The 15,760-nt window shown below is 38.5% G+C and overlaps 1 protein-coding gene across 3 annotated transcripts in view; it reads right to left on the bottom strand.

The window, feature by feature from the left end:
- The window catches only part of Rps6kb1 (ribosomal protein S6 kinase, 70kDa, polypeptide 1), a 44,526-nt gene that overhangs the window by 11,503 nt on the left and 17,263 nt on the right, over positions 1-15,760 (bottom strand). For 2 of the 3 annotated variants that reach the window (XM_005393978.2, XM_013519164.1), the window contains exons 5-12: positions 8,238-8,385; positions 5,872-5,929; positions 4,326-4,426; positions 2,255-2,345; positions 1,977-2,067; positions 1,135-1,242; positions 274-336; positions 38-115 (exon numbers count right to left, since the gene is read on the bottom strand). In XM_005393978.2, coding sequence (XP_005394035.1) covers positions 38-115; positions 274-336; positions 1,135-1,242; positions 1,977-2,067; positions 2,255-2,345; positions 4,326-4,426; positions 5,872-5,929; positions 8,238-8,385 — 738 coding nt within the window. The remainder of the gene's footprint in view (positions 1-37; positions 116-273; positions 337-1,134; positions 1,243-1,976; positions 2,068-2,254; positions 2,346-4,325; positions 4,427-5,871; positions 5,930-8,237; positions 8,386-15,760) is intronic. The other variant, XM_005393979.2, reaches the window with a different exon arrangement.

Here is a 15,760-nt window from a genome sequence, read left to right on the forward strand (position 1 = left end):
CCAGCCCTCAAAACTACATGTTTTCAGGTATACATACCAACAGAGGTTTAAAGGGGGGTTCCACCTTGCGGGCCAGAAGTTCTTCCCAGTTAATGTGTCTGAAGAATGGATGAGCCTAGAAGAAAAGAACAGAGAAAGTGCAGGGGAATAGATTGCGACAAATGTTTAAAGTTACGCACATGAAATGAGCTTAAACTTCTGAGCAACTACACACAGCCCTCACGAACAAGTTAGCATTATGCTTCCCAAAGCACCAGCCATGCCGATCCCTACTTGAACTTCTCCGGCGTCCCCAGGACCAGCTCCAAGACGAGAAGCAGCGTTTCTTTTCAGCAGCTTTAGGGGGGAAAAGCAGCAATAAAGAACATTAGTCAAGCTGTGTTTCTTTTTTCCTTTCAGAATTTGCCTATTTTTCCTTGAGAAAATATAATTTATTAATTACTACCAAATACTGTCTGAAAACAAAAAGAAAATATGTAAATTTGCACTTTGCTTTCAAAATCTGAGGCTCCCCCCACCCTATACCTATGTATAATTCTTTCTATGTGTGTGTGGTAGCAGTGGGATTGAACCCAGGGCCTTCACATTGAGCTACATTTTCAACCCTTTCTAAATTTTTTACTCTAAAGCAAGGTCTCATTAAGTCACTGAGTTGCCCAGGCTGGGCTCAAACTTGTGACCCTCCTGCCTCAGCTTCCCAGCGCTGGGTTTGTAGGTCTGTGCCACCAAGTCTGGTTTATATATGATTTTTTATTCAAAACAGATGTTCAATTCTATCTCGCTGAGTATGGTAGCCCATGCTTATAATCTAAGCTAATCTGGAGGCTAAAGCAGAAAGACTGCAAATTCAAGACCTGTCTGACCAATTTAGCAGGACACTCTCAGAATAAAAAGGACTGCAGAGGCCACATTGTAGTAGTTGCCTGGCACGTGCAAGGCCCTGGTTCCAGCGAGCGGTTCTGGGGGAAAGAAATCTACCTAGGTAACTAGAATTCTAGTAGTTAAGGTTTGTGATTTGAGCGCCTACTGAAGAACCCTACCCATGAGCTAGCAGTATAGCTCAGTGGTACAGTGCTTGCCGAGTATGCATGAAACCCTGGGTTCAATTCCCAGCACCACAAAACACAAAAATACCTTTTTAAGCAGATCTCTGGCTTCTTGCGTGAGGTAGGGAGGCAAATTAAGTTTACATTTGAGGATTTTGTCAATTGTTTTCTTTCTATTCTCCCCAGTGAATGGAGGCTAAGGGCAGAAGAAAATGAGAAAAATTAGCACATAAATAATTTTTAAATAGTATTATTATTCATTTTCTGAATTAACTAGTTGTAAACAGAAATCAAAAATCTATGTTATAGGCTGGGGATATAGCTCAGTGGCATAGCACTGGTCCTTGGCAAGCACAAGGTCCTCAGTTCAATTCCTGGTACCAAAAAAAAATCTATGCTATGAAACGAACAAGCTAATAAAGAGCTGCAGTTTTTGAGTAGCAGTACAGAGGAAGCAGCAAATGCGCTGAGAGGAAGCCTGGATTTCCATTACCTTGCTCTGTGATCATCAGTGAGGTATGAGATTTTATACCTCAGTTTCACCCACTGTAAAACAAATACATTATCTATCCTCATCTATTTCACAGATGTTTAAAAGTATTTAAATAAAAGCGCTTTTAAAAGTATGGAATTCCGCCAGGCGTGGTGACACACGCTTGTAATCCCAGCACTCGGGAGGCTGAGGCAGGAGGATCGTTGAGTTCGGGACCAGCCTGGGCTGCAAAGTGAACTCAAGACCAGCCTGAACTGCATAGCGAGACCCTGTCTCAAAAAAAAAGAAAAAAAAAATTGCTGATTGCCCATCTCTGGGCTTTGAAAATAACTCCATTGGTAATATTTTCAAAAAGTAAGGAAAGGTCTCTTGCTATAGTGGTTTAATAACTACTCAGCACAGACCATAATACATGCAGCTTTTAACTGTGCACCTACTGCTCCAGTCAGCATGTCATACATTAATGCTCCCAAACTCCACCAATCCACAGCACGATTGTGGCCACTTCTCATCAAGATTTCAGGGGCCCTAGAATGAAAAAAATAATATGCCTAAAAATTCACTCATTTGTATACCATCCAAATTAGAATTTTCAAACTGTGAAAACAACATACAAAGCCAATGGTTACAGAAAACTACAACACTATTACTTAAATTAGGTAAAAGTTAGGTATTACCCCCAAACAAGTTATATGTCTTTTAACATGCAGCTCACATGTATTCTATTGTTCCACAAAACGTATGTGTGACTGTTCCATCATGAATAGATTCTTTGCATAGTCCAAAGTCTGTTAGTTTCACATGACCTACAATGAAAGATCACAGCAGGATTATTCCGAGTTTTAAGCATGTGTGATGTCTGAACCTATCCCATGAGACAGTGATCTATCCTTTCACTTAATTTTTTTTTGAAGGTGTCAAGAACTAGGTGACAATTTAAGATGGTAAGCTAACTAAGACTAAGAACAGTTACTTTTTCCCAATGATATAATCATTCTAGTAAAGATAAAACAAACAAACAAAAAAAAACGAACAAAAAACCCTAACCCTAACCCTAACAGAAAAAAAAGAAACAGCCTGTCTAAGGCTCTGGCTTCACCTGTATGCAGAATCCTCTTAAATCCTGAAAAAGAAAAGTCTTGGGAAAGCTTCTTTCTGATGTCTGGTTTAAGTAAACAGACCCTAGTAACCATACAGTATTCTGTATCTTTTAAGCAAAAGTCGTGACACTACGTCAAATACATAGCTTTTATCACAGTGAGCTGACTTGAGAGTTCCTTAAATGGTCTTAGAAAGTCAATGTAACAAATTAGTTTACTCCGTTAAATGCTTCCAGTTAGAGGAAAAGAATTAAAATTGGCATGGGATAATCATCTGTGCTCTAGAAGGTGGAACTCCTCTTCCCATAAAGATTGTTTCAGCTCAAGTTTAGCTTTACTGATAACCAGTGGCTCAACAACACCAAGAGCCCTACTATTCCTGGTTCATTTCAGAGGAAGGAAAAACAATGGCCTACAGATTCAAATGTAAGTATACACTACATTCTGATACAGAAGAATAAATAGGGCCGTTATTTTCACAGATCCACCTAATATACTCAAGCTTATGGATCAAAGTTTACTATTCCATCACTCTCATATTTTACCCTTTGCCTTTGAATTCAGAATCAGAATCCAGATCTTGGGTGCGGTGAGGGAGAGACACTGATTTCCATGATGTATTTGGTTAACAATGCCATTTATCCTTAAAAAAATTATTTGAACCATTTATACTGGCCTCAATTGTCCATAAACCACTTTCTGGCCTAGAGTCTGACAGCTAGCCAACTCATGGATCACTCTGCAGACATCTAAAGATAAGCAGCTTCCACCTACCCCCAGATACCCTGCTCTGCTAGTTGCCCCTTTGAGTTGTGAGTGAAGAACTGGCAGGTCTACCCACGCCAAACTACTGCAGCATATGCTGAGCTCTCTGCAACAGCAAGCAGTTGTGGTGTAGGCTCAGTTGCAGACAAGTAGCAAGAATTACCTAATGCATAATAAACATTTGATTTCCAAGGCTACAGCAAATATTTTGGTTCAATTTAAATCCCTTTCTTTATCCAATATGAGTAAAATTTATCATAATTACTGATCCTATACAATGGCAGAAAGTGGACTTTTGGCGCATGCCTGTCATCCCAACACTCAGGAGGCTGACACATAAAGAGTGCCATGAGTTCAAAGCCAGCCTGGGCTACATAGTGAGACCTTGTCTCTAAAAAAAAGTGTTGATTCCAGTACTTATTGTGTTTTCATCATTAAAACCCGACTTATTTTTAAATTTAAGGAATAAGCCAAAAAGAGCTGGGTGTGGTGGCGCACACCTGTAATCCCTGCACTCAGGAAGCCAAGGGAAGAGGATCACTATGAGTTTGAGGCCAGCCTGGACTACAAAGTGAGTTCAAGGCCAGTCTGAACTGCATAGTAAAACCCTGTCTCACAAAGACCAAAAAAAAAAAGAATAAGCCAATATTAATGTTTGGACTGGGTTTTGGGTCACAACATAAGATTAAAAATAAGAAAAAGATGTAAAGAGTGATTATTACCTTCAAATCTGTTTAACCTCATCAATCATAAATACCTAAATAGCTCATTAAATATCAGCAGGTGTTATGATGCCATAAATTCTGAGAGAGGTAATATAGCAAAGAGCTGAATATGGGGCTTTGAAAATGACCATGACCTTTGTAGGAAGATTTTTAAGATGACTATTTAATATAGAACTGTTTACAGTATTATCTCCACCTTGGTGATTAAGCATGATGTTCTCGGGCTTCAGATCTCTGTAGATGATCCCCTTTTGATGTAAATGCCCCAAAGCCATGGAGATTTCTGCCAAGTAAAAGCTGGAAACAAAAGTGATTTAATAAATTAAAAAGAATAATCTGCCCATATCAATTTATGTATGGAACAAACTTCCTTGAAAGAAACAAACATGCACCAAAGACCACATTCGTGAGGTGAGGGGACGTATGGGGAAGAGAGATGGCAGAGGGTGCTGCCAAGAGGCATGGGGACATCTACGTTTCACTTTTTTCAGTGAAACTATAAAGTGTTTTATTTTGCCATTTGAACGTACTGCTAAAATTGCAAGGATAGTCAGAATATGCTAAACTATCACTGATCATTTTCAGTTCTGTACAGGCCAACAGTCATTCAGATCAAAGCAAATTCCTCCCACCCACCCACAACTTTAAAATTCCATAGGAAACAGAAACTTTGCTATCCTCAGAGATCAAGTCTTGATTTAAGAAATTACCTTATAGCCTAACCCTCAGAAGCCCATTCATCCCTTACTTAACACGCTGCATATTTATAGACAGCGACGCCCACAGTATCTGCCCTCCCTCTTGCCAGCCAGCCCACAACTATAAACTGTGTGACACTCAAATTTATCTACCTCAAAAGAATAAAGGGCTGAATCAACCCTGTCTGGATTCGAAAAGCACAAGGCACTGCAATACTGGCTGCATAACAGGGTTGCAATCCTGCAGATTACTCCAGGATGGAGAGGGTGTGTCCTGGAGGACTGAGGCAGTTTCACAGCCAGCAGGACCACAAACACAGCCTCCAACAGGGCTCAGAGAGCCTCCTCCAAAAAAGGGCACTTCATCCCTAAGGCTCTTAAATGCAGCTTCTGTGTTAGAAAAGGCCTGAAATTAAACAATGGAATGCAGTTCGGTAATTAAGGTAGAAAAGACATTTTAAGTGTTGTTTTCTATTCAATTAATGTGTAGGATAAACTGATTTATTGTTACCCAGTACTGTTGCTTCACAAAGGGATGTGTATATTTTTAATCTGAAGCAGATGCCATCTTACGAATAGGAGGGTAGATCCCATCCTGGCTACATAATCAATCCACAGATGATATGTGCAGGCTTATCACTTCCCTAAGACTGCACCTTGGGAACTGGAAAGTCTAAAAAAAAGAGGAGATGATTTCTGATACTTTCCACTGTTCCACACATAAAGGTTCACTGGAAAACCACACTCACCCACAGCCAAGGCAGGCAGCTTACCAATTCAAGGAAAGAAAGCCGCAATGAGAATGGCTCTGTTAGGAACAACAGGTGTGAAGAGCGGTCCACCCAAGGCCTGGGGGCAAAGGAATGATGTGACCTCCAATAGCTGCTCAGTCCCAAAGCTGCTTCTCCCCCTTCTCCTTCTGAGTGACTGACTGGCTCTAGATCAATTTACTGAAGCACTCGGCCGCCCGCAGTGGGAAGGAGGCTTTACTTTTAATTATATGAATCATTACCTGAATCCATGCAAGCACAAAGTTTCACTTACCAGGCTGTATCTTCCATAAATATCCCCTCTCTCTCTAACTGCATAAACAGTTCTCCTCCTACAAAGAAAAGGAAAAGGTATTAGAAATTAAATAATTTCCAACCCACTTGTAGTGAGTCTATACTTCCCTTCCAACTCAGAATTGAAAGATACTAGCCCTTAAAAATAAAAATTAGATCTGAAAAATTATAGATTTTAGAACTAAGTCTACAGGAGTCTATTTTTTGGTAGTATTGTATTCTTATCCTAGGTTTAAAGACTAGAACTGGCTTAGAATTCTAGGTTTTATATCTACAAACATGAAAATATGTAAACTCTAAACCCGAACTTAAAAAAGAATCCTGATTAAAGCCACTCTAACATTTTATCCACAAACAGAAAAATGTTACTAGATAACTAAACCAGTATCACTAATTTTAGCGAATGCTGATAGCCTACTGTCTGAAGCCTTAAACAAATGGAACAAACCTGGCAGTGGCCTTGTGAAAAGCATGGCACAATTTAAGCAACAAAATAATGATACAGGGTTATATTCTACTGAATAATCTTAGAATTCATGAGTCTACAATGATATAAACAAATAAATAAATTTTTAAATGGGAGAGAAAGAAAAGCTCTTTATTACAGCAGAATGCCAAGTAATAAATAAGAGGCACGATGGGCTAAGAAAGTCATTTGGCAAACATCACAGCTGACTGTCACAGCCAAGAATCAATGGATGCCAAAGTGAGTGTGAAAGCTCGATGAGGAATGAGGTATTTTAAGTATCTCCTCAAAACATACTTCTTGCTCACAAAGGGAAACACCAACGATACCGACTTAATACATGTGAACAAAGTGAGCATCAGTTCACTTTGATGTAAGATATAAGTATCATGTGCTTCTGATCTGATGTACTGAGGATACAATGTCACTGCAATGCATATCCTGAATCTAATCCTAAAGCAACATCACATAAATCTAAAAATTGATGCACTCTATCAAATAACTGGCCTGTATTCTTAAAAAATGTCACCTTCATGAGAGGCAAAGAAAGACTGAAGAACTATTCCAAATTACAGAAAACTAAAGAGAGACACTGTACCAATGTTAATTTCTTTTTTGTGTGTGATCATTTTAGTACAGTTCATAAGATACTGTACTTGATTTTTAGAAAATAAACATGAACTTTTAGAAGAACAAGGAAATCACATCTGCAACACTCAAAACAGTTCAAAGAAATTATGTTTATATGTATATATGTTAATACATATACATAGAGAGAAGGATAAAACAAAACAAATGTGATAAAATGGTAACATTTAGAGAATGTAGATGAGGGATATATGGCAATTTTCTGTACTATTCTTCAAAATTTTTTATAGGTGTTTGAAATTATGTCAAAATAAAATTTTAAGAAAAAAAATGGCAACAGTCACAGTGAAGTTGCTAGATCCTGCAGCTTTCTCTTCAAGTGACCAAGCTATTATAAAACCTGTTTCTAACAAATCCAAAGTATGTTTATTGGAAAGATATTAGTGATCTAGAAAGAATACCAGGGGCAACAAGTACCTAGCAGACCTTAGGCTCTGGAAAATATAGACAATTCCTATTGTAAACTGCATAGTCTATCACTAATGCTACATTAAACTAAAACTTTAACATAATTCTCAATATGTTCACTACCTAAACAATATTTTCAATTAGTTTTTCCACTCCAGTTTAGAAAGGACTATTTTAGTGCTTGAGTTATACTATTTTTTTTTTTTTTTTTTTTTTTGGTCTGTTTGAGACAGGGTCTTATTATGCAGTTCGGGCTGGCCTTGAGTTCACTCTGTAGCCCAGGCTGGCCTTGAACTCACAATGATCCTCTTGCCTCAGCCTCTTTTTTTTTTCCATCTTTTTGAGACAGGGTCTCGCTGTGCAGTTCAGGCTGGCCTTGAGCTCACTTTGTAGCCCAGGCTGGTCTCCAACTCACAACGATCCTCCTGCCTCAGCCTCCCATAGGTGTGTGCCACCACGCCCAGCTCTGCCTCAGCCTCTTGAATGCTGGGATTACAGGCATGCACCACCACACCCAGCCTTTGAGTTATACTCTTACCCCAGCACAATTTGATGGGTCTACATCAATTATTTTGTTAAATGGCTGATTAGAAAGGAATTAAAAGAAAACTCTGCAAAAAAGAAAAACCTTAATCTTCAAAGTTTCTTCATATTTGTCTGCAAATAGAAACATCTGTTCACACCTGAATTCCTTCTTTCAATGTACTCATCAATTTCATGAACTATTTGATCACAATGGGGAAAAACATTTTTCCACCAGAAAATAGTATTTTGACCCAGTCTCTGGAGCAAATCCAAATAATTACACCAAATTGTGTACTGACCACTGAGATACTCAAGGATGAGGTAGAGTTTTCCACCGGTCTGAAAGGCATAAATTAAATCCACAATGAAGGGATGCTTTACTTCCTCCAGAATATTCCGTTCTGCTTTTGTATGAGCTGTGTCTTTAGCATTTCTTACTATCATTGCCTAAAGGAAAAGAGATGGTCTATAAGAACAAAATAGTGAACATTTTTATTCTATTGTAGTTTGAAAATCTATGTTGTGTTTTCTGGCCAATACTGCATAGTTCCCACTAGAGAGACTGAGATGCATAATGAAAGACATTCACTTCTTATACAACTCTGAACTACTCGTTTGTTTGGGTTTTTTTGGCTTTTCAGCAGTAAATATGTAAATAAAAACCTAAAGACACATTTTCTTAAAAAAATTTACAAGCAGATCAGATTTATTCATACATTAACTGTTAAGTGTCTACTATCCTCAGGCTCTGTGACAAAAAAGCAAAACAGGAGTGTCCATGGGAGCCCAGAGAATCAGGGAAAAAAGATTGAGTCAATCGACATAAGCAGAACACTGTATGTGCACAGGGGAATTGCGTCTAACCTGAAAAAACGTCTCGGTGGAAGTGGTGATACTTAAGCTAGACCTTGAAGAGTTATGAAGATGAAATGGGGAAGATACACCAGTGACAGGACAGGACATGTCTGGGGATCTGTAAGCAATTCAGTAAGGCAAGAAGTGTTTAGAGATTAAGCTGGAGAAGTAGACCAGGAAATGGAAGGCTTCAATATTTATGCAAAGGAGTTGAAATCTACTCTCAGAGCAAAAAAGATATACTGAGATGAGTGAAATAATTATCTTTTGGCTTTAAGAAAGACAATACTAGGAGCAGTGTGGAGTTTTAGGGAGGAAATGAGACTAGTTAGAAGGCTGGTATAAGAAATTAAAAAGACCTATAACTTAAAAAAAAAGGCCAGATGTGGCAGCACACGTCTATAATCCCAGCACTGGGGAGGCTGAGGCAGGAGGAGCACTGCGAGTTCAAGACCAGCCTGGGCTACAAAGTGAGCTCAAGGCCAGCCTGAACTGCATAGAGAGACCCCATCTCAAAAAGACAAAAATAAGTAAATAAATAAAAATGGGAAAAAAATGAAAAGACTAAAAGTACATCATTTGTACTTGCTGACTACTTAGATACAAGAAGAAATGATAATACTCTGGTTTCTGCTTAAGTGATAGGCCAAACAATGGCGTTAGTCAATGACAAGGAATGCAAGTGGAAAAAAAATTTGGGGTAAAATGATGTACTATTTTGGACATTCTAAGTTCTAAGAAGATACTTTGATGGCACACGGCTACTCATATGGGAAGTAAATACTTGTACGCAAGATTACTAGTTGTCACATTAACTGTAATACTGAACACTGGAAGCAAACTGTTGTAAACTGTCATACTTTGGACACCGACTGAAAACCTATGGAATCCACACAATGGTTCTTCAAGCTCTGAAAATACTAAATATTTTTATGAAACGAGGGGGGGGAAAGAGTATATAAAGTACAGCAACATCTATAGTATATCTTTTGTGTAAAATAAGAATACATACATGTATTCTGTAAAAATGAACACAACTAAGATATATCCCAGCTAATAATAGTGGAAGAGCCGGGAAGAAAACAGGACTGTTGAATATACCTTCTGAGCAATCTCAATGGTTTTATCACCCATTTTTTCCTACCTAAATCATTTTTGTAAATACTAAGTAGAGATGTTAATTTCTGAACCATGTTAATGTTTTATATATTCTCAAAATAAAATGAAATTAACAAAGATGGAGGAGGGAAATAAAACCAAATACATCAGAAATACATAAATTTGGCCTGGCGTGGTGGTGCCCAGCTGTAATTCCAGCACCCTGGAGGTTGAGGCAGGAGGACTGCTGCAAGTTCAAGGCCAGCCTGTGCTACATAACAAGTTCAGCGCCAGCCTGAACGTAATGAGATCCTGTCTCAAAAAAAAATTAACTGAACATGCATGGACATACTCTGGTTTCTCTTCAGATTAAATAAATCTTTCTCCTTTTGAATATGCATGGATAATTTTGCCACAGAAGAAAAAGGGTAAATAACTAGGCTGCATGTTCTCCTGGCCAATGTGCAATTAAAAAAAAATTACAAAGAAATTTTACATCAGCTGCAGTAAGTTTGTAGCTAGCAGTGATTTGTAGGTAGTAGTACTGTTTGATAATTCTCACAGTATTATGCATGGATGGTAGAACTAAATAAGCACAGTACTGTTACGGCTATTAACAGGTTTTCGGTGTGGAAAAGGGGACACAAACAGACTGAGGGCTGTGGTAGTCTCATGCTCAGCAGGTGTGACACCTCGGGTTTAACCCTCAGTAATGGAAAAGAACAGAAGAGCGGGGGAGGAGGCTGAAGAAGAGCCCTGTGAAAGTGTACTGGAACCAGGGTGTCAAAATGAAGACATGATTAAAAACAAAATCTCACTAGTTCTGTCCACCGCAAGACTCAGGAAAAATGACAGCTTAAAAGCAAGGCTAACACTCAGATCTCACTTTATAAGCGTCCTTCTTTACCAAGAGAAAGTAGAGCTCCTTGGAGAAAGGGATGATTCTAAGCCACAGTCAGGGCAAGTACAAGACAACCTAGAATACTCTATTGTACAAGAAATGAACATGGTGATCAAAAACTGATGGTGCTCAAAAGCCCAAAGAAGCCATTTTAATAGGGCTCTAACTAGCAAAATTTGGGATGATTTCAGAACCAAAATGAATGACAGAAATAGGTATGTACTACACTGAGACAGAAAGAGAGAGAGAAAGAAAGGGGAAGAAATGTCTATACTGATTCTTGTTTTTTTGAAAATATATAGTCCAGGATAGTCTTAAATTCCTGGACTCAAGTGATCTGCCCACTCATCCTCCCACATAGCTGGGATGACAAGAATTCACCATTACACCAGAACAGCTGGCTTTGATTCTTTAAAAAAAAATTTTTTTTTAAAAAACCACTTTATTTTTTTGTGGTACCTGAGCGCAAACTCAGGGCTTCACGCACGTTTACATACTCTATCCCTGAGCCATTCCCTGAGACCTACAAAAATTTTTTAAAGAAAGTACTTCTTAAGAGAATGCAATACAAGAAAATAATAAAAAGCGAAACATCTCCATTTTACAATCATTACAGTAATTGCTGAACTGGGCAAGAAACAATGAATGATAAAATCACTGGGTCAGGATATCACATGGTCTCTATCATCCCATAGATCACTTACTAATTATGAAAACAAAAAGGTACAATGGAAAATTTGTTGGACATTCTCTTAACCAAGTGATCAAATTCAACCTTACCAAATAATGAGACAGACATGTTCATAATATGTCTTCTGAGTCAATGCATTAATTTTGAACTACTTAAGAGGTTTGAAGTTTTTAAATGAGCAACTATGGGAAAGTACGAGAAGACAACTAAATATATAATGAAAGTACAGCAGAATCACAGTGGTCAAGGAAGAAGAGATTCAAAATGCTGTAGCTGCAATGCAACAGAGATAAAGATGAACTAAGTAAGTCAGGTGTGGTGGCGCACGCCTGTAATCTCAGCACTTGGGAGGCTGAGGCAGGAGGATCACTGCAAGTTCGAGGTCAGCCTGGGCTACAAAGTGAGTTCAAGGCCAGCCTGAACTGCATAGCAAGACCCTGTCTCAAAAAGACAAAAGACAAAAAAAAAAAAAAAAAAAGACCTAAGTAAAGACCACTGGATTCAGAAATTGGGAATTCAGTGATGACCTATGGAACAAAAGTTTCACTGAAATAGAAGAGTCATATCCAGGTGCAGTATCATACACCTGTAATCCCAGAACATGCGAGACTGAGGCAAGATCACCATGAGTTCAAGGCCAGCCTTTTTTTTTTGTACCAGGAATCAAACTCATGACCTCAGCCTTGCCAGCCAAGTGTTTATGCCACTGAGCTATATCCCCAGCCCACCTGTCTCAAACCAAACCTAACCTAACATGTAAAAAGGGTTGGAGATGGAGTTCAGCGGTACATCACTTTTCTAGCACCTGCAAGGCCCTGGGTTCAATACCTAGTAATATAAAATAATAAAAATAGTCATAAAGTCTAGTGAGTGAAAAAAACAGTAAAACTGGAAAATGAAGTGTGGTAACGTGGACCCTACCTCAGCCATAAAGAGGCAAAGGGAGAAGATCTTCATTAAAGGAAGGTTTTGTTTAAATATGTCAGAGACATTAATATAGTTACATAAAGAAGACAGGAGGGCTACAAGTATAGCTTAGTGGTAGAGCTCGTGTTGACTACATGCTCAATCCTGAACACCAAACAAATCCCAAAAACAGGCCAGAGGATGGAAACAGAGAGTAAGCGACAAACCAGAGTACCTGAACAGGCAGAAAGGAATGGTGTCCAGGGAGGGATTGGCATCAGAAAGGAAGAAGAACATATTTCACTAAGACTGGAGAGAAAGAAGAAAAAACAAGTAAAAATAAAAATTGATATAGTGTTGGGATAGGGACTAGAACAGGAAAGTGAAAGAAATCACATCTGACAGCCTCAAACTGGAAGAAGGGCAGTTGACAAAAAGGAGCAGAGGGGCTGATATGAAACATCTTTTACAAAAGAATCTTTATCTCAAAAGAATAAAACATAGTCATAATTTTTAAATGGTTAAGAAACAACTCTCTAATGATAAAGTGTTGAATTCAAGTAGAAATGGAACAGGTATCAAATGATTTTACTGACAATAACACATTATATTATGTTACATGTTTTCTCCTATGGAAAGCAGAAGTATATCATAGTTAATGGTTAGCACTCTGGACTCTGAAAGTAGAAGTGTAAGCCTATCAAAAGAATCTCCAGAGAAAACGATGAGAATACTCACCATATACAGGGCTCATTAAAACTATCCAAGAGAAAAACAACATGGGATATAACAAGGAAAAATGGAATAAATAGAAAACAATTGCAAAAAAAGGAGAGGTCAACTGTTGAGAATGGAAAGGGCTACTGAGGAATATATTAAAATACTGCTGGGAAGCCGGGTATGGCGGCGCACGCCTGTAATCCCAGCACTCAGAAGCCTGAGGCAGGAGGACTGCCATGAGTTGCAGGCTAGCCTCGGCTACAAAGTGAGTTCAAGTCCAGCCTGACCTGCAAAGTGAGACCTTGTCTCAAAAATAAATTTTTTTTTTGTTTGGCAGTCCTGAGGATCCAAATGAGCAGGGAATCATAAATTGGAGTTGGAGATTGTGAACTTTTCCCAACAGCAATGTACAGGTGTGTGTAATTTCTGCCAGTAATGCTCAGTAGCTGAGATACAGGAAAAAATGAGCACTGAAAACTGAGCTTATTCAGGTTAGGATTGCTCTGAATATGTAAGGTCAACGGGGACAGGAAACAAATGAAGGGTCAAGTCATGTTCATTAGGCTAGATTCAAACTAAAATGAAAAATGAAGGGGGTGAAGAACTTGGAGTGGAAATGAAAGCTGATGGAGTAAAGATCCAAGAATTAGAGAGCTCCCTCAACACTTAACACAAACCCAGTGAAGCCAACCAAGTGACAAGAAAAAGGAGAAAAAAGAGAAAAAGACAACTCTATTCAAATCTTCATAAATTAGGGGAAAAAAAGGAGGTTGGGGAGAGAAGGAAGAAAGCAAGCACAAAAAGAGGCTTAAACCTCAAGGGAGCAAGGGTTATGACAAAAGGACAGATGTGTACCTTTAAGAATAAGCCTGGATTTTTATAAATAAGGAGGGGAAGAGGGGTTGAAGGGACGGTAGGGGAATGAGAGAAAAAAAGAATCAATGTCATGTACAGGTACAAATTCCCTACAATGAATGTGATCATTATGTGTACCTCAAATGTACCAATAAAATTAACTAATAATGAAGAAAAAGAAGCTTGGAGCTGGGGATGTGGTTTAGTAGTACAGCCCTTGCCAAGCATGCACCAAGTCCTACGTTTGAACACTGGCACCATTTAAAAAAAGAAAAAGCTGAAGTTTATCCATTCTTCCCTTTGTGGATTATACAGTAAGTACTAGACAGTAAGTACAGATGACATTGGTGTCAAATGATAAATCCTAGTATCTACCATAAGGGCTGACACACAGAAGGCTCTTAATTAGTTTAAAGAAAGATGAAACAGAAGTATGGCCAATCTTGTGAACTACAAACCTTTGGCCAAAGGATCTAAAATTTATCCTGCAGATGAACAAAAGCTATAGGCAATAGCAACTTGCTTCCAGGGAACATTTTTGTTGTAAACATTTTGTAGCACAGGGGTATGGTTGTTGATGGTGTTTTCTTCAACATCCCACCAGAAGCAAATACCCAAAGGGGACCATTCCTATATGGAATAAACAATCTAATAAATTCAGACAGAATGTCTAGGCACAAACAACCCAAGAAAATGGACAGCTGGTTTTCCTCTGATTTTATCTTTATGGCTGGGAAGAGGTGTACCCTTACCACATTCTTGGATCAGGGAGGTTATTCTCTCTCTGCCTCCAGAATAATAAAATCAGAAAGAAGAAACTCAAAAGGAGTCTACACTCATCTAAACTAGGGGTTTAGGAATTAAACCCCTAGACTTACCCCTAGTAACCTCCCTCACTTTCATTATTTGTGCTGTGAGCTCATTTTCAATGACAGCAAGGAGATATCTAATCTTGTAACAGGCTCGGGGAGAGAATCCAGAGTGGGAAAGAATGATAACCAAGCAAATGGAGAGGTGAGGAGCTTAAGTGTTGGATACCAGAGCCCAAATAAGAGGTCTAACACTTAGCGGTATTTAAGATTTCCCAATATGCTACCTCCACCCAGTGGGAAAAAAACCAACACCTTCTTTTTTCACTAAAGATACTTGTACCAGAAACATATACTTCACTCAAGGTAAAATTATGACTAATATGGACAGCCCTGATTATCATATATAAATATCAAAACAAATAAATCATTTTAGAATATTGACCAACTGTTCTGTTTACTGTTTCTGGAATATGTATTATTAAGCTGTCTTCAATTACCTACCTTCTCTCTCTCTCTCTCTCTCTCTCTCTATCTATCTATCTATCTATGTACCTACCTACCTACCTACCTACCTACCTCTCATGGTACTGGAGATTGAACCCAGAACCTTCACATTAAGCTACATCCCCAGCCCTTTTAAATTTTGAGACAGGGTCTTACATTGCTAGATTCAAAATTATGATATTCCTGCTTCAGCCTCTCAGACTGCTGGGATTAGAGCTGTGCCGCTAGCATGCCTGGATCGAACATGTTTTACAAAAAAAAATCAAACAAATAGAAAAACCCACCTCATTAAACTCAAATGATTCCAGTATGAAACAGTGTAGCAAAATAGTATTAATCCCACCTTACTGAAGCAGAAATTAAAGTTGAGAGTATCTAGATAGCTTCTTCAGACTATCACTAATAAAGTTGTGGTCACAGTTTTTGTTCCTGGGCTTTAAAGTTCAATAATTTTTTACTTCAGTGAAAATTAGGAAGAAA

Source organism: Chinchilla lanigera, unplaced genomic scaffold (assembly GCF_000276665.1).
Source record: "Chinchilla lanigera isolate Chin_1 unplaced genomic scaffold, ChiLan1.0 scaffold00050, whole genome shotgun sequence".
NCBI lineage: Eukaryota > Metazoa > Chordata > Mammalia > Rodentia > Chinchillidae > Chinchilla > Chinchilla lanigera.